The following is a 20,196-nucleotide window of genomic DNA, read 5'->3' as shown; positions in this document are numbered from 1 at the left end:
ACAACATTGGCACAGTGGTTAAGAGTGAGATCTCTAGAACTTGGTCACCTAAGTTAAATCTCTGGTTCTGCCACCATTAGCTGTTTGGTGAGTCTCTTAGCCTCTGTGTACCTCCTATCCCTCATCTTTTAGATGGGGAGAATAGTAGGATCTATCCCAAAGATTTATTATGAGGATTCAACTAATTGATTTGTTAGTTAACGTGAGCTTTGCTTTGTATGTTTTTAGCCTTCTGGCTCCCTTTCCTACGCATGGAATTGGAAACAGCTGTTACGATGTTTCTTTTTGGTTCCATTGCACAATGCTTCCTATTTCAGACCATCACATTTACTTCCTTGACTTCTTTATTTTAAAATAAACAGGTCAGAATGAGCCAGAGGCACTTAAGTGTGGGTCAGCAAACATGGGCACTCCTCTGCAAGAATTTTCTCAAGAAATGGAGGATGAAGAGAGAGACCTTGTTGGTATGGTTCAGAGTCTACATCGTCTCATATTTAGGAAAGGAACATGTTTTTGGAGGGGGCACTGCAAATTGTTTATCTTCATTATTTAATGTTTCATATATAGTCTATTGTTAACTAACAGGCTGGAAAATGTTTTCAAATTCTGGACTTTGCTATTACTTCAAATGAGAGTCCTTTAAGTATATTATTATTATTTGTCTGACTAGAGACATTCTTTAAATAATCAATATTCAGAAACTCCCTGAAAAACAAATCCATACCTTTGTATTGCAGAAATAATAATTCTTAACATCTGAACTCCTTTGAAACTCATGAAAGTATAGGTACAAAAGTTCAGGGTCAAAGTCAAAGAAAGACAAATATTTCATCCAGAATTAATCCAGCAAGTAACCCAAAATTAAAAACAAAACAAAACAAAACTTCAAAAGACAAATTGTAGCCCTTATACACATTTGTTCTAAGGATACAGTGTCAATTTGAAAGAAGTAATGGAAATATAAACAAATAGAAGAAGAAAATGACATTTTGAACTTTTGCTTCTATTAAGACAGTACTGTTTTCTTCTAATAAGAATGATCAGATGTACTTTGTGTAGAAGATTAAGTAAATTGAGAAAAATACATTTAAAAAGTTAAAATCACTTATAAAATCCCATAGTTCAAGGGTTAGTATATTAACATTGGATCTTATGAACATTGTGTTTGTATATGTGTGTGTGTGTGTGTTCTTTCAACAAATATATATTGAATGCTTGGATTGACAATAAGTAAAGCATACAAAAATTCAAGCATGCAGTAAAGATTATAAAGTATAAATATAAAAGTTGGATTCAACCCTACATAGATGTGTTACTTCCAACTTTTTAGTTGTTTTTAATATAAGCATCACATCTGTCAATTGATCTATCTAGATAGAGAACATCACACATACTAAAATAAGATCAGATGGCAAACAAGATATTTTGAAGTCCCTGTGTTTAAAATCAAAAGTATGCAATAGGGTCTTTTCTTAACACCAGAATTTAAATGCATTCTGTTGCATTTCCAACTTCAGAATGTTGTCACAATGACAAAGACTTTTTAAAATTCTTTTTAGGAGCAGTGTTTTGGGACAGTCTTCTTTCACATGTACAGCATTAGCTGATAAAAATAGGACCTCACTTCTGTTGTTGAGAGCTGGAAACCAATTTTATGACATCTAACATTTCTCTACCATCGACACCCAGGTGTCAGCATGACCGTAAACTACTGGGTCATTCCTGAAGCAATATAACCTCTAACATTCACATTAAAGGATGATAAACTTAGACTCTTAATTGTAACTGGGATCAGTGCTACAACTCTCTTTTGATGGACAATGTGTGTATTTCAAAATATGCTAATCAAAGAGCAAAAGAAAACGGAAACACTTGGAAACTGGGAGAGAGGAAAAAATGGTCCATGCTACATAACAAAACTACACGTTTGAAGTTCTTATGAATGATTTTTCTGTGGATGAGCAGCTCTTGATTGGTTTCATTTTTCTCTCATTGCTGTGTAGGAATGGTTTTTCTCGTTTCTTCTAGTATTGTTTGCATACCGACTTTCCTCCAATTTACATCAAGTTAATGACTTTCCTCAATTGCCCGCAATGAATCTGGGACGTGTAGATAATTTTAATGATTCTAATTATGTGATTGCATTTGCCCCTGAATCCAAAACAACCCAGGAGATCATGGAAAAAGTGGCTTCAGCCCCATTCATGAAAGGTATGTTCTCTAGAAGTTCTTCACATTTTCCTGATTTGCAAAACACACACATATATTTTGGGATTTTGTATTATCCTCATTATCATCCGTATCAAAATGAGACAGTCTGGTATTATTCAAATGTATGTTAGTGAGAAGATTTTGGAAATATTGGACAGCACTGAGAGCATTGTTTTTAATTCTCTTCAAATACATAAAAAATTGAGAGGGAAATTAGACAGTAAAACCAAGAAGTCAGCAGTAGCTACCAACAAAACTAGGTGGTAGGGTGTTTCTCCAAACCCCACAATTTAAGTCGGGGGAGGAATCACCAACAGCCACCAAACCCGCATAGCATCTCTCTCTGGGGTGTTGGGAGAGCAAAGGGGAGCAGTGGGGTGTCTGATAGAGCTGGGAAGAGCCCCCTGAGAGGAAACAAGTACCCCTTGCAAAGCAGAGTAGGCCAATCTGTGAACAACTGAAACAATTTTCAGCCACTATCCTGGTAGGGTAGTATTAGACAGTTATCCCAAAGCTGTTACATATGGAAAGTGGGATATACCAAACAGGTAATTATGAAATAGTCTCTTTCTCTCACCCCTATGTCTTGGAAACCCAGGAGTCTCAGTCCTGGAGGAAAGGAGATGCAGAGGTCTGGGACAGGAAATTTACAGGGTAAAGAATATTGTCAGGGCACCAGGGTGGTGCAGTCAGTTGAGTGTCAGACTCTTGGTTTTGGTTCAGATCATGATCTCAGGATCTGAATCATGAGATTGAGCCCCACATCAGGCTCTGTGCTCACCAGAGTCCGCTTGAGACTCTCGTTCCCTCTGCCCCTCCCCCCATGATCGAGCACATGCACTCTCTCTCAAATATTGTCATTTCAGATTGCTAGGAAGCCAGTGGTAGTGAACAGGTTCTGTCAAAGGAACTCAATTTGAGGAGACTCCCACTGGTCTAGTTGGCATACTTTGAGCTTCAATAAGAATAGTAGGTGTGATGATATGAAACTCATCCAATGTATACATAAAATCCAGGCTTCCACAATGTATTAAAAGAAAAAAATTGCTTTTAGAGTATGGTACAGAATCATATGAAATCATATGAAAATTTGTATATGAAGAGAAGATACCCAATATTTATCCTATATGAACTATATTATTGGATAATCAAACAGATGCTGGAAAGTACTATTTTATAAATGTTTTCACTAAAACAAATGTTGGCAATATAATATCACCATCTTAAAACTCCCATTGAGTTAATGGATCTAGGCACTGAGTATTATGGGTGCTAATAGTATCTCTAAATACCAGATTATCAGAAATTCTGACACTCTGATGAAAGAACATACCACCACCTCTAATTTCACCAAAAGGATTTGACCAGAGTCTGATTAAGCCTCTGGATGCAGCTGCCAGATTGCAGGAGATGCAGAGAACTAGAAGCACGTCATACTGCACTGGAAGTACGCATCCATCAGAATCCAGGCTGCAGGGAATTACATGGGCTAAGTAGCCAGGGTTTGGTCAGTAACCGTTATTAATTCATGTTGCATCTTTTAGGTATCTTGAGATGCTATCTTGAGAAAACATTCTCTAAACTTAACGATTTTATGTTGTCTTCAGAGGTTTGGCCACATTGACACCATGGTCACATGAAAATACATATTATTATTATATGATATATTTCCACTTTGGATAGGTCTGTGTATTGCTGTGTATTGCTAGGGACATTGCTGGTGTAATAGTGGTATTGATATTATCCCAAATTCAATCCTTTAAATCATTGGTTTAAAAGTTTATTTGGAAAGACATGATCTATTTGTGATAAAAGTGATTGCCCCATAACTCTGATTTTATCCAGAATTTTAGACATTTTGCCACAGTATGGGTCTCTTATTTAGGATCAGCCCTGCCTTTAGTGAATAAAGAGGTTTAACATTAAATAACTGTAACATAGTTGAATATGGTCTGCTGTCATTGGACCACATAAAAATCTTACACGTTAGCTACTTCTTTCTTTCACATGCCAGGAAGAAGAATCATGGGGTGGCCAGATGAGAAAAGCATGGACGATTTGGATTTAAACTACTCTATAGATGCAGTAAAAATCATCTTTAATAATACATTCTCATATCATCTGAAGTTTGTCTGGAGAGGGAGAATCCCCAAGATGAAGGAACACAGAGACCATTCAGGTAAATTTCCTACTAGAAGGATTTTTGGTTTTTGGTTTTTGGTTTGTTTGTTATTATGTCATTAGCTGCTAGAAGACACATGTGATCTCTGAAGTCTACACAACCATACGCTGGATGTTCTCCTAATTTCTGAACATAAATGCGATTTATTCTTATTTAAATAAAGCCTGTGTTCTTAAGTATATTGTTTTATTAAAAAACAATATTTGCTATTATTCCTATGCTACAGCTAAATATAACCTGAAGGAAAGATTCTTGATCATTGATTCCCAAACATTTTAAAAAATGTAGTGCTAAGGTGCCTGGGTGGCTCAGTGGTTAAAGCCTCTGCCTTCGGCTCAGGTCATGATCTCAGGGTCCTGGGATCGAGCCCCACATCTGGCTCTCTGCTCAGCAAGGAGCCTGCTTCCTCCTCTCTCTCTGCCTGCCTCTCTGCCTACTTGTGATCTCTGCCTCTATCAAATAAATAAATAAAATCTTTTTTAAAAATGAAAAAAAATTAAAAATGTAGTGCTTTCATGGCAAAAACAACAGAAGAGCAAAGCTCAAAAAAAGCATTCTTGGCTAACTGAGAGAATAATAAGATTAAATGCAAATTATTGATAACTGGTCTTAAAAACATTAATAAAGCAATTCTGGTGTATTCTTCTTGGATATGTTCTTCCAAACTCACTGGAGAAGTCCTACCATACACTGTGTTATTGTGGATTTGTAGTGTCTTTTGGAACATTTGAAGTTTTGATTTTCCCTATAACCAAGATCATCCCATCCCATCATAAACAGTTGTGTTCTTCTTTTACTAAAGCTCATTGTCAAGTAATGGATGAAAAAGTCACATGTGAAGGTTCCATGTTCTGGGAAAAAGGCTTTGTAGCTTTTCAAGCTGCCATTAATGCTGCGATCATAGAAGTGAGTATTAGGTTAAAGAAAAGTAATTGCATTGTATATTGCATTTTGATGCATGGCGCTATAATGGATTGCCCTACCTTAGCATTTACTTAATTGAGTCACTGAATTTATTTGGCCCAATACACTGAACAACTGTTATATGTAAGCCATTATGCTAAGCACTGAGGATCAAGAAATCAGTAGAACACAGGTACTTTTCTCCAGGGATCCTGGATATTGAGGGGACAGAAATATGGACATGAAGTCACAATAAAAGTTTAGGTTCTATCATGGAATTACACATGCTGTGCAAGGCAAACAATGAAGCAGAACATACTGTAATGAGAAATATCGGGGAAGATGACTAACGGAAGTGACATTTCAGTTGCACCTTCAAGCATGAGTAAAATTTTGTGCAGAGAAGATGGTAAATAGGAAAGCTCTAAGGAGTCAGGCCAGAACTGGAGTGTTTCAGGAACTACAAGGGGTCATATAGATTTATATGAACATATATATTTAAATGTGGAATGCACATAATTTGTTATAACTGAGAGAAAATACACGAGGTTAGAATTGGTATGATGATAACAATGTGTTCCTTGATACCTTCCCTTAGATCACAACAAATCATTCAGTGATGGAAGAGCTGATGTCAATCACTGGTATAAACATGAAGATATTACCTTTTGTTGCCCAAGCAGGAGTTGCAACTGATTTTTTCATATTCTTCTGCATTATTTCTTTTTCCACATTCATTTACTATGTATCAGTCAATGTTACACAAGAAAGACAATACATTAAGTCATTGATGATGATGATGGGCCTTCGAGAGTCATCATTCTGGTAAGTTACATGGCCACAATCTATCAAGAAACATAGATAAACACAACAAGCTAGCTGGTTGGACTCCCTAAGCCTATGAAGTATCATATTTAAACTTGATTCTTTCCTAAAGAAGTGCATCATAAATGAATGGAATAGATTCAATTAAGCATGGTAAATAAAGCTTTTCAAACCTCTTTAAATTAAAGGAAGCCTGATCCCATAGGTGTCTACTGATACCCAAGTCATTAAGAAATAAAAATGATGACTCTCAGACACTAGTTGCTAGACACGAGTACACTGAAATATGGTTTGGGGAACATGAGGTTTGTATTGTTCAATGAAATATACATTTCAGATATTTCATGAGATCAGGTGGTTGATACTGCCCTTGAATTGAATGAATCATCACTCTGATGACAGTGATGGGGGGAAAAAAAAAAGCCTGTTATGCTCTTTCAGCACAAAGCTTCCTTAGTGGAGGACTAACAGTGTGATTAGAACACAGCCTGGGAGACAGGAAGCCACGGGTCTTATCCATCTGAGCATTACCACCCAAACAACCTACTTAATTTCTTAAAACTCTGTTTCCTTTTCTGTAAAACATTGTAATGGCATCTATCTCTCACTGGTTGTGAGAATAAAGAAGGGAATGTATTTAAAGTGCTTAGCATTGAGCTTAGCAAAAAATTAAGCATTCAATATTAGATGACAGTTGATAGAAATTTGGAAAAGGTCGTAGTCTGAGAGGACAGTAGATGTAAGTTAAGAAACCAAGGAGTGATGGATGCCTGGGTGGCTCAGTTGGTTAAGTGTCTGCCTTCAGCTCAGGACATGATCCCAAGGTCCTGAGCTTGAACCCCACATCAGTCTCCCTACTCAGCCAGGAACTTACTTCTCCCTCTCCTGCTCCCCCTGCTGTGCTCTCTCTCTCTCTCTGTCAAATAAATAAATAAAATCTAGAAAGAAAGAAAGAAAGAACGAACAACAACAAAAGAAACCAAGGAGTGAATCTCCAACTATCAACAACAAAAATTTAATGAATTTAGCCAAGAGATGTATTTGAGATATTGAATAGTAAAAGTACAAGTTCTGGACTGAAAAAGTCATAGTTTGATTTCATAATTTGATTTCTTTACACACTGATGTTATTCTCACTGGTAAGCAAGATTTGTAGAATCTATAGAATAGTTCTGGACATATGAAATGTAGTTTTTAAAAGGATGTTAGGGTAGTCCAGGATGGCAGAAGAGTAGGAGACCTTAATTTCATCTGGTCTCAGGAATTCAGCTAGAACAGATATAAAACCATTCTGAACACCTGCAAACTCAGCTAGAGATCTAAGAAAAGAATTGCTGCAAAACTACAAATAGAAAAGTGACCACTTTCCACAAGACAGAATGACAAGATGGAAAAACTCATCTCAAAAAAACCAAGAACCAAAAAACAACAACAACAAAAATAAACAAGAGGCAGTACTGACTGCCAGAGACCTAATCAGTATGGACATAAGTAAGATGTCAGAAATAGAGTTCAGAATAATAATTATAAAGCTACTAGCTGGGCTTTAAAAAAGCATAGAAGGCACTAGAAAATCCCCATTTGAAGAAATAAAAGAACTAAAATCCAATCAAACCAAAATAAAAAAGGCTATTAATGAGATGTAATAAAAAATGGAAGCTCTAACTGCTAGGATAAATAAGGCAGAAGAGAGAATTAGTGATATAAAAGACAATATGATGGAGAAAAAAGAAGCTGAGGAAAAGAGAGATCAACTACTAATAGATCACGAGGGGAGAATTTGAGAGATAAGTGATACCATAAAGCAAAACAATATTAGAATAATTGGGATCCCAGAAAGAGGGGTACAGGAGGTATATTGGAGCAAATTAAAGCAGAGAGCTTCCCTAATCCTGAAAAGGAAACAGGCATTCAAGTCCAGGAGGCACAGAAAAACCCACTCAACAATCAGTTAAAATAGGTCAACATCCTAATATATAATAGTGAAACTTGCAAATCTCAGAGACAGAGAGAAAATCCTGAAAGCAGCTCAGGAAAAGAGGTCCTTAACCTACAAGGGTAGAAACATTAACCCATCAGAGGACTTATCCACAGAGACCTGGCAAGCCAGAAAGGAGTGGCATCATATATTCAGAGAGCTAAATGGGAGAAATATGCAACCAAGAATAGTTTATCCAGCTAGAATGTCATTCAAAATAGGAGAGATAAAAAGCGTCCAGGACAAACAGAAACTAAACGAATTTGTGAACACTAAATCAGTCCTGCAAGAAATATTAAAAGGAATGCTTTAGGAGAAGAGAGGGGCCAAAAGTAACATAGAGGAGAAAGGAACAGAGAAAATATATAGAAATGGTGACTTTACAGGTTATATAATGACACTAAATTTATATCTTTCATTAATTGCTCTAAATGTAAATGGGCTAAATATCCCAATCAAAAGACACAGGGTATCAGATTGGATAAAAAAGCAAAACCCATTGATATGCTGTCTGCAAGAGACTCATTTTAGACCTGAAGACACCTCCAGATTGAGAGTAAGGGGATGGAAAACCATTTATCATGCTAATGGACATCAAAAGAAAGCTGAGGTGGCAAACCTTATATCAGACAAATTAGATTTTAAACCAAAGACTGTAATAAGAGATGAGGAAGGATACTATATCAAAATTGAAGGGTCTATCCAACAAGAAGTTTTAACAAATTGTAAATATTTATGTCCCTAACATGGGAACAGCCAATTATATAAAGCAATTAATAACAAAATTAAAGAAACACATCAGTAATAATACAAAAGTAATAGGGGACTTTAACATTTCCCTCACTGCAATGGACAGATCATCTAAGCAGAAGATCAACAAGGAAACAGGGGCTTTGAATGACACACTGGACCAGATGGACTTCACAGATATATTAGGAGCATTCCATCCTAAAGCTACAGAATTCACATTCTTCTCAAGTGCACATGGACCATCCTCCAGAATAGATCACATACTGGGTGTACAAATCAGCTCTCAACTGGTACCAAAAGATTAGGATCATTTCCTGCTTGTTTTTGGACCACAATACTTTGAAACTGGAACTCAATCACAAGAGGAAATTTGGAAAGAACTCAAATTCATGGAAGCTGAAGAGCATCCTACTAAAGAATGAATGGGTCAACCAGGAAATTAAGGAAGAATTTAAAAGATTCATAGAAACAAATGAAAATGAAAACACGACAGTTCAAAATCTTTGGGATGCAGCAAAGTCAGTCATAAGAGGAAAGTATGTAGCAATACAAGGCTTTCTCAAAAAACAAGACAGGTCTCAAATACACAACCTAACCTTACATCTAAAGGAGTTGGAGAGGGAACCTGGGTGGCTCAGTGGGTTAAAGCCTCTGCTTTCGGCTCAGGTCATGATCCCAGGGTCCTGGGATCGAGTCCCACATCAGGCTCTCTGCTCAGCAGGGAGCCTGCTTCCTCCTCTCTCTCTGCCTGCCTCTCTGCCTACTTGTGATCTCTGTCTGTCAAATAAATAAATAAAATCTTTAAAGGAGTTGGAGAAAGAACAGCAAATAAACCCTAAACTTAGCAGAAGATAATTAATAAAGATTAGGGCAGAATTGGGACACCTGCGTGGCTCTGTCAATTAAGCATCTGCCTTTGGCTCAGGTCATGATTCCAGGGTCCTATGATCCAGCCCCATGTCAGTATCCCTGCTCAGCAAAGTCTGTTTCTCCCTTTTTCTCTCCCTCTACATCTCTCCTGCTCATGCTCTCTCTCTCTCTCCCACTCTCTCTCAAAAAAAGAAAAAAAAATATTAGAGCAGAAATCAATGAAATATAAATCAAAAGAACAGTAGAACAGATCAACAAATCTAGGAGCTGATTCTTTGAAAGAATTAATAAGATTTTAATAACACTGATAAGCCCCTGGCCAGACTTACCAAAAAGAAAAAAAGATTCAAATAAAATCATGAATGAAAGAAGAGAGATCAAAACCAACATCAAAGAAATACAAACAATTATAAGAACATATCACAAGCAAGTATATGCCAACAAATTATGCAATCTGGAAGAAATGGGTGTGTTCCTAGAGACATACAAACTACCAAAACTGAAACAGGAAGAAATAGAAAACCTGAACAGATCCATAACTGGCAAGGAAATTGAAGCAGTAATCAAAAATCTCCCAACAAAAGAGTCCAGGGCCAGGTGGCTTCCCAGCAGAATTCTACCAAACTTTTAAAGAAAAATTAATACTTATTCTTCTGAAGCTGTTTCAAGAAATAGAAATGGAAGGAAAACTTCCAAACTCTTATTACGAGGCCAGCATTATATTGATCCCAAAACCTGACAAAGATTCCACCAAAAAAGAGAATTACAGACCAATATCCCTGATGAACATGGATTCAAAAAGTTTCACCAAATATTAGTCAATAGGATCCAACAATACATTAAAAGGATTATTCACCACAACCAGATGGGATTTATTCCTGGGTTGCAAGGGTGGTTCAATGTCTACAAACAAATCAATGTGATAAACTATATTAATAAGAGAAAGGACAAGAACAATATGACCTTCTCAATAGATGCAGAAAAAGCATTTGATGAAATTCAGCATCCTTTCTTGATTAAAACCCTTCATAGTATAGGGATAAAGGGAACATACCTCAGTATCATAAAAGCCATATGTGAAATGCCCACAGCAAATATTACTTTCAATGAGGAAAAACTGAGAGCTTTTCTTCAAGGTGAGGAACATAGCAGGGATGTCCACTATCACCACTGTTTTCAACATAGTACTAGAAGTCCTAACCTCAGCAATCAGACAACAAAAGGAAATAAAAGGCATCCAAAATGGCAAATAAGTCAGACTCTCACTCTTCACAGATGACATGATACTTTATATGGAAAACCCAGAAGACTCCACCCCAAAATTGCTAGAACTCATACAGGAATTCAGCAAAGTGGCAAGATATAAAATCAATGCACAGAAATCAGTTGCATTTCTATATACCAACAACAAGACAGAAGAAAGAGAAATTAAGGAGTCAATCCTATTTACAATCACACCCAAAACCGTAAGATAACTAGGAATAAACCTAACCAAAGAGGCAAAGGATCTGTACTCAGAAACCTATAGAACACTCAGGAGAGAAACTGAAGAAGACACAAAGAAATGGGAAAATGTTTCATGCTTATGAATTGGAAGAACAAATATTGTTAAAATGTCTATGCTACCTAGAGCATCTATACATTCAGTGCAATCCCTATCAAAATAACATCAACTTTTTCACAGAGCTTGAGTAAATAATCCTAAAATTTGTATAAAATCAAAAAAGACCCCAAATAGCCAAAGGAATGTTGAAAAGGAAAATCAAGCCTGGTGGCATCACAACCTCAGACTTCAAGCTCTATGACAAAGCTGTAATCATTAAAACAGTATGGTACTGGCATAAAAATGGATAGATAGATATGGAACAGAACAGAGAACCCAGAAATGGATCCTCAACTTCATGGTCAACTGATCTTCAACAAAGCAGGAAAGGATATCTAATGGAAAAAAAGACAATGTCTTCAAAAAATGGTGTTGGGAAAATTAGACCCCCACATGCAGAAGAATGAAAGTGGATCATTTTCTTACATCATTCACAAAAATAGACTCAAAATGGGTGAAAGACCTAAATGTGAGAAAGGAATCCATCAAAATCATAGAGGAGAACACAGGCAGCAACCTCTGTGACCTCAGCTGCAGCAACTTCTTGCTGGACATGTCTCTAAAGGCAAGGAAACAAAGGCAAAAATGAACTATTGGGACTTCATCAAGATAAAAAGCTTTTGCACAGCAAAGGAAATAGTCAAAAACAGAATGGGAGAAGATATTTGCAATGTCTTATTAGATAAAGGGCTAATATCCAAAATCTCTGAAGAACTTATCAAACTCAACACCCAAAGAACAGATAATCCAATCAAGAAATGGGCAGAAGACATGAAGAGACATTTCTCCCAAGAGGACATACAAATGGCCAACAGACACATGAATAAATGCTCAACATCACTTGGCACCAGGGAAATATAAATCAAAACCACAATGAGATACCACCTTACACCAGTCAGAATGACTAAAATTAACAAGTCAGGAAACAACAGATGCTGGTGAGTATGTGGAGAAAGGGGAACCCTCCCACACTGTTGGTGGAAATGCAAGCTTGTGCAGCCTCTCTGGAAAACAGTATGGAGGTTCCTCAAAAAGTTGAAAATGGAGCTACCCTGTGACCCACCAATGGCACTATTGAGTATTTACCCCAAAGGTACAAATGTAGTGATCCAAAGGGACACCTGCACCCTAATGTTTATAGCAGCAATGTCCATAGTAGCCAAACTATAGAAAGAGCCCAGCTGTCTATCCACAGATGAATGGCTAAGGAATATGTGGTGTATATATATATAATGGAATACTACTCAGCCATCAAAAATTTGAAATCTTGCCACTTGCAATGACGTGGATGGAACTAGAGAGTATTTTGCTAAGTGAAATAAGTCAAACAGAGAAAGACAATTATCATACATTCTTACTCATATGTGGAATTTAAGAAACAAAACAGGATCAGGAGGGAAGAGGAGAAAAAGTAAAATAAGATAAAATCAGAGAAGGCAACAAACCATAAAAGACTCTTGATCATAGGAAACAAACTGAGGGTTGCTGGAGAGGAGGGGATGGAGGGATGGAGTAAGTGGGTGATGGACATTAAGGAAGGCACATGATATAATGGCACTGGGTGTTATATAAGATTGATGAATAACTGGCCTCTCTCTCTCAAACTAATAATACATTATATCTTAATTAATTGAATTTAAATTTAAAAATTTTTTAAATTAAAAAAAAAGAACATGAGGCACTGTTCAGTTGAGTAGGAAGACCCCACATATTTAATACTGCCAATTTAAACCAATTTATTTTTTTTTCCTTCAGAAATGTTCAATTAACTCAGTGCAAAAGTGAAGAAAATGGATTGCTGGTTTGGTCTAGAATGGGAGTTTTTTCTGGTGTCTCTTTTGTATTAAAATTCTGGAACTCAATACTGAAGAAAAATTTGCTCACTATACATTTTTTAAAATGAGAAATCTAGGGGTGCCCGGGTGGCTCAGAGGGTTGAGCCTCTGCCTTCAGCTCAGGTCATGATCACAGGGTCCTGGGATTGAACCCCGCATCAGGCTCTCTGCTTGTCAGGGTTCCTGCTTCCCCTCCTCTCTCTCTGCCTGCCTCTTGCCTACTTGTGATCTCTCCCTGTCAAATAAATAAATAAAATCTTTTAAAAAAGAAAATAAATAAATAAAATGAGAAATCTACAGAGTCAGAGAAAAGTAAACAATATGATAAAAAGAGAGAAACCAAATAAATCCAATGAAGGAAAGTTAAAAAAAAAATCAGGACTTTTCCCCCATAAGAAAAGGTTGTGACATTCTATTGATACTTCATATGAATGAAATTAAGAAGTTTATAGGACTCAGAGAGATGAACAATTTCAGATGAACAGATGTGATTGAGCAAAGGGTATCATTACAATTAGGCAAGACTTCCTAAAACATGATCGCATTTTATACTTTGGAGAAAAGAAAGCTAAGTATTCATCATGGACTCATTATAAACCAGTTACCACATTAAACACATAACGTACAACATTTCATTTAATTATCTTATTTTTCAGTAGACATTAAGGAAATTTAGAGAGATCCTGTAGCTACCTCTCAAATCATATAATTACAGTGTAGCACAGAAAGCCTGAACCTACATCTGCATGATTAGAAAGCTTGTTCTCTTTCCCCTATAAAAACCTTTATTCCTGTTTTTTGTGGCAATGATAGCAAGAAAAACATATCTTCGTATCCATCTATCTTTCTGTATCTCTGTGTTGCAATGCCTACCTGTGTATCTGATCTATACCTAATCTATATCTACTCATCTCTATAAGGGGTTGGCAAGCTATTTGGACAATCTACAAGCTAGGAATGGCTTTTATGAAAATGCCTAAAAAATCAAAAGAACAATAATATTTTATGGCACACAAAAATTTATATGAAATTCAAATGTCAGTGTCTATAAATAAATTTTTATTGGAATGGAGTCCAGTCATTTACATGTTTCCTGTGACTGCAAAGGCAGACTTCAGTAGTTGCAAGAGACTGTATGGTCCAAAGAGCCTAAAAGATTTACTATCTGGCTCAGAAGAGAAAATGTTTGCTGATCCCTGCTTCATCATGTTTTTCCTCCATAGTATTTATACTCTACTGAAGGATGTAGTCCAGAATGGATATATAGGTTGTAGATGTCTTCCCAGAAAACCATTCCCAATTACCCTCATCACATGACTCTATTTCTTTCTTATTTTGCAATTAGTTACCTATTTTACCTGTTTACTTGTTTATGTCTACCTCCCCCGGTAGCATATGAACTTTGGGGACAGAGAAGTTTTCTAATCTCTTAGCTGTTATATTCCCTTTGTTCTTCATAGAGGGTAAGCTTCCCAAAGCATTTGCAGAGTAACTGCATAAATAAAATGATTAAAATGCCAGCCCTCTGAACTGATGCTTAGTTTCCGTGCTAGGCTCTCCTGGGGTTTGATGTATACTGGCTTCATCTTTATTGTGGCTACTTTGATGGCTCTTATTACAAAATCTGCCCAAGTTGTCGTCCTAACTGGCTTCGTGGTGGTCTTCACCCTCTTTCTCCTCTATGGCCTGTCTTTGGTGAGTTGGTGAATTTAATATCTTTCTCTCTCTCTCTCAGAGAAAGCCTGCCAGTCATGTCTCACTGATTCTAGTCACATCTCTTGTGTTTCTGTTTGTTGTATAAGAGTATTTGCATGAGACAGTATCTGGGGGCAGGGGAAGAGGAATGGAAGTTATATATTTTTGTATTATGAAACTTTTTATTTTTTAATTTTATTATTTTGTATTTGTATAAATATATTATAAATTTATATTAATATATTATATAAATATATTATCTATTTTATTTTATTATTTTATATTTTTATTGTTCTTATTATTATTTATTATGATACTGATGATTCTCAGAAATTTATATACTACCTGAAGTTTTTCTCTCCTCTCAGATAACTTTAGCTTTCCTGATGAGCGTGTTGATAAAGAAACCTTTCCTTACTGGGTTGGTTGTCTTTCTCCTTACTGTCTTTTGGGGGAGTCTGGGATTCACTGCATTGTACAGACATCTTCCTGCATTTTGGGAATGGACCTTATGTCTTCTTAGCCCTTTTGCTTTCACTGCTGGAATGGCCCAGGTAAGAGTTAATACAACTATTTCATTTTTTACAGAACATTAAAAAATTTTCTCTGAGGAATTCATCTTCTATGTTCTAAGCATCAAAATTCCTATCCACTTTTGTAAAGATACACATCTAAAGTATTGGGGAGGTTTTTATTTTTCTCTCCCAGCATAACTGGCTTTAAGTCATTAAAGATAGGTTGATACTCCATTATTGACATGGTTCTGCTTTTACTTTCAATGGGTTTTCCCAATGAACATTTATCTTATTTAATGCACAGGGAACATGACCCTTAATACTATCACAAGTATTTGAAAGCCAGGAATTCAATAGAAATAAATTTTTATTATTAATTGGCCAATTGTACATGAAACTGAACCTCTTCTTAGAAAACTTAATTCCAGGTGTGACATCATAGCTGTAAAATGCTACATGAAAGGTTACATTACATATAAACTCATTGTAATGCACACTATAGTGTGTTACAATGTACAATGTAAAATTTCTTACTATAATAAGAAATTAGTATTGTGTCTTCTGTCCAGCCATTGAAGTATTTCCAGCCTTTCATGTTTTTACTTTCTGTCCCCTTTCTAGAACATCCCCTTTTCCCCCATCCTACACCTGATGAAATCCTTAGGCAGCCCCTCCTTTGAGTTTTTACTTCCCAGAGTATTTGCCTACTTCTGCCAATGGGTCTCTAAGCCTTCAGTACCTACCTCCACTAACTTCCCAAATTGCTTTGTAGTTACATGGATTCATTGTTATGTCTTCCAATAGATTAGAGCTCTGTGAAGACAGGAACCGTGTTTTATTTTTTTCAATCTCAGTGTTCAGCAGAAATAAGACAATAATAATTCTTTATACTCCATTTATCCTTCTGAAATTCAATGTATGTATCTTTTTTCCAGCTTATACATTTGGACTATGATGTGAATTCTAACATCCATTTGGATTCTTCCGACAACCCATACCTAATAATAGCTACTCTTTTCATGTTGGTTTTTGATACTCTTCTGTATTTGGCTTTGACATTATATTTTGACAAAATTTTGCCCAGTAAGTAGTAACCTAACTGTGTTTCAGTGCAATTTCATTCAATGCATTTCTTTAAAATAACTGTCTACAACATACCAAATATAAATTATCAAGCTTTTTTTCAAAATTTCTAAAATGAGCCCAATGGTATTCTGCATTTTGTTTTATAGAATTGCGTTCTAAGATCTCATTCTAAGAGATGTATTTTAAATTGTTTCTTTTTAAAGAGACACTTGCAAGAGATGAAGGATAATTATACTATTAATGCTTATGTTAGTGCTAGATGAAGAAAGCTAGTGCTTGGTACTGGATCTTAACGGTGTTTAAATGCTTCCCAAAGCAGCTGCCTTGACAAGCTGTTCTGTGATCAATAATCCTTATAGAAGTGACTGATCCAACGCTCAATTGCCTCCTGTTCTTATAGCTGAATATGGACATCGACGTTCTCCTTGGTTTTTCCTGAAATCCTCTTTTTGGTTTCAACACCAAAGGGCTGATCATGTGGCCCTTGAGAATGAAATAGATTCAAATTCTTCATCCAATGACGCTTTTGAACCGGTGTCTCCAGAATTCCATGGGAAAGAAGCCATCAGGTAATAAATAAATTACATGAAGTTGCACATGGAGAACAGGCCAGGGACCTGAGGTCTATCTGGCAAAACACAGATGTGACAAAGATTTCCTGGGTGCCTCTTTGTACCTACCTATATCCAGGCTGTTCCACTCATGAAAGGCCACAATTACTGTTAAAAGCACTCTGTTTTCCCACATTGTCAGTATTTATATTTACGAGTATCTTATTGCAGAACAACAAACATCAAGGAATCTTCATATTTCCGTTTCTCTCGTTTTCTTTTCTCCCTCTTCTTGATGCTGTGTTCCCTTTCTGTGACTGTTTTCTTTGGGAAAGACACTGTCATCGTATCCCTTGTTATTCTTCATCTTTTCTCTCTAATTTACTCTGTCTCTCTCCTCTTTGCTTCCTAATGGAGAAGGGGAGAGGGGAGAGGCAAGTGATGCAGAAAAGGGGAGACAAGCATCCAGAGAGATGGGAAGAAAATGTAAGTTAGGGTACTCATGCCATGCGTATCTTCCATTTGAGATATGGATGTGTTTTATTCAATGCTGATTTCTTTATTTCCAAACAACTAGAAATCCCTAACTTCCCTGGGTCTTTGCTCAACATTTGTTCCTCATTCAATTTGCCATTGTCTCCTGAGGAAAGTTCCCGTCACCACGGGTCACGTGAGGGAAAGAGCCCCCGGAATTTTCTCACAACCCCAAAGACTTGATTTCTCAATCCTCTGTCCACTTCCACAGTGTCCTTAACACATTTTTCTCCCTTTTTCAGAATTAGAAATCTTAAGAAAGAATATAGAAAAGGAAACCATGAAAAAGTAGAAGCCTTGAAAGGTAATGAACTAACATCATATTTAATATGGCTGTTCGATTTGGTGACTCTGCCTCACTGTTGTACTGTCTTCGTGGGGATAAAGAACAGATATTCCAGACACCACAATTCTCCTTCATTTGAGCACACTGTGTTTCCTCCTGAGTATGCGTAAAACCATAGAACAATTTTAGAAATTCAGGGTGTGCCATGGATAACTTAAGGGTTTGAAAGTTGTATGACTGCATCATGAAGTTCTTTATTTTCAATTCATCACCCTCCTTAATCCTAATAAATGATCTTTATTATAGTCAGCCCATTTTTAATGACAAATCTGCCTTCATCCTAAAAATCGTTAATCACGTAATATCATCACAATGCTATAGCTATAAAGTGTGTATCATGGAAGATGCAATTTTAAAAAGAAGGATTTGGGGATGGATTTTATTTTGAATATTGCTAGGCAAATATATACATGCTATAAGAAATTATAAAACCTTTAGAGAATGTGGGGGCACCTGCATGGCTCAGTCGGTGAAGTGTCGGACTCTTGATTTCGGCTCAGGTCTTCAGCTCAGGGTCGTGAGATCGAGCGAGCCTCACGTCGGGCACCACACACTGCATGGGTCTGCTTGAGATTTTCTCTCTTCTCCTTCTGCCCCTCCCCCTGCTGTGCTCTCACTCTAAATAAAAAAATAAAATCTTAAAAAAAAATTGGGGCAAATGTAAAGTTAATATGTGGGCTCTGAATGGGATTTTGTTTTTGTTTTTTGTTTTGGTAATAATGCCAGGTCTGGTACTTGACATATATGAAGGCCAGATCACTGCCCTCCTTGGTCACAGTGGAGCTGGGAAAACAACCCTGTTGAACACTCTCAGTGGACTGTCCGTCCCAACGTCAGGTGAGAAGATAATTACAGGCAAGAACACGGGCCCATAAATTAACTGTGCATTTTATTAATTAATTCATTTTGTTGGTTCATTTCAATAGTTAGTAGTTTCATTAACTGCTAGTCACAGCCCGTACTTCAGAGACAAGTCTTACAAGTTTCTCCAAGGTTTTCTTGGAGAAAGTCATTAGAAAAGTCTTTGGGGTTTTAATATCTCAAGATAAGTAGCTTTATGAATGGGCACTCTAACTGGTTCAGACGAATTGTGAGCATTCCACTTTTAGTCAAGAGTGTACTCCATAAAGGTACAGTATGTTTAAAAGACTCTAGTGTTGGACACACATTGTTTTTTCCCTTTAAAATACGTAAATGAAGCATGGCAGGTTATCCCGATGCTAACTGTTAACCTTTCTGCTTCTAGGTTCAGTCACCATCTATAATCACACCCTTTCAGAAATGGCTGACTTGGAAGGCATCATCAAGCTCACTGGAGTCTGTCCACAATCCAATGTGCAATTTGGCTTCCTCACTGTGAAAGAAAATCTCAGGCTTTTTGCTAAAATAAAAGGGATTCAGCCACATGAAGTGGAACAAGAGGTAGAGGAACATATTAGGTGCCACACAGCCATGAACGTGAAATTGTTTATCTAGAAAATTCTAAACATGTTTGTGTTATTGCTACACGGTTCACCATCAAAAAGGCAAAAATGCCCTTGGCAATGAACAGTAAAATGACTATGTCTTTAAAAACAAACATGCTGGGTTTTGGACTAAACATCCTTTTCTCTCTCTCTTTCTTTCTTTCTTTCTTTCTTTCTTTCTTTCTTTCTTTCTGGTTAGATACAACAAGTTTTAAGGGACTTGGAGATGGAAAATATTCAAGATATTCTTGCTCAAAATTTAAGCAGTGGACAAAAAAGGAAACTAACTTTTGGGATTGCCATTTTAGGAGACCCTCAGGTAAGTCAAGCCAAAATTACTGGTGAATGAGATTGAGGACTGTGGAACTATTGTATTCCATCAGACTGAATTTGCAAATGGTAAATGTAAAAGAACTGTTCAAATGAAAAATTAAGTAGTAAGTATTTCTCCCAAACACTTTTACACATATATTGCTTTTTTTATTTTTTATTATTCTTCTTTTTGCCAAGAATGGAGTTTTGTTTTTTTTTTTAAATCAACGTATATGTATTTGCCCCAGGGGTACAGGTCTGTGAATGATCAGCACTCACACTTCACAGCACTCACCATAGCACATACCCTTTCCACTGTCCATAACCCAACCACCCTATCCCTCGCCCTCACCCCCAGCAACCCCAGTAACCCTCAGTTTGTTTCCTGAGAGTAGGAGTCTCTTATGGTTTGTCTGCCTCCCTGGTCCCACCTTGTTTCATTTTCCCCTCCCTTTCCCCCAAACCCCCCCCCCCCGCTCTGCCTCTCAAATTCCTTATATCAGAGATCATATGATAATTGTCTTTCTCTGATTG

At 36.8% G+C, this 20,196-nt stretch overlaps 1 protein-coding gene across 1 annotated transcript in view; it reads left to right on the top strand.

Moving 5' to 3' along the window:
• Nucleotides 1-362: 362 nt before the first annotated feature.
• The window catches only part of ABCA9 (ATP binding cassette subfamily A member 9), a 57,995-nt gene continuing 38,161 nt past the window's right edge, over nt 363-20,196 (top strand). The window contains exons 1-13 of the mRNA XM_080825950.1: nt 363-464; nt 2,004-2,211; nt 4,226-4,390; nt 5,196-5,299; nt 5,895-6,121; nt 14,711-14,852; nt 15,221-15,406; nt 16,303-16,450; nt 16,854-17,022; nt 17,781-17,842; nt 18,611-18,721; nt 19,131-19,306; nt 19,550-19,669. Of these exons, the coding sequence (XP_080682076.1) occupies nt 369-464; nt 2,004-2,211; nt 4,226-4,390; nt 5,196-5,299; nt 5,895-6,121; nt 14,711-14,852; nt 15,221-15,406; nt 16,303-16,450; nt 16,854-17,022; nt 17,781-17,842; nt 18,611-18,721; nt 19,131-19,306; nt 19,550-19,669 (1,914 nt within the window). The 5' untranslated portion in view covers nt 363-368. The remainder of the gene's footprint in view (nt 465-2,003; nt 2,212-4,225; nt 4,391-5,195; nt 5,300-5,894; nt 6,122-14,710; nt 14,853-15,220; nt 15,407-16,302; nt 16,451-16,853; nt 17,023-17,780; nt 17,843-18,610; nt 18,722-19,130; nt 19,307-19,549; nt 19,670-20,196) is intronic.

This window comes from Martes martes (genome assembly GCF_963455335.1).
Source record: "Martes martes genome assembly, chromosome: 16".
NCBI lineage: Eukaryota > Metazoa > Chordata > Mammalia > Carnivora > Mustelidae > Martes > Martes martes.
Note: the sequence above shows the minus strand (reverse complement) of the source record. Positions and strands in the feature narration are given on the sequence as shown.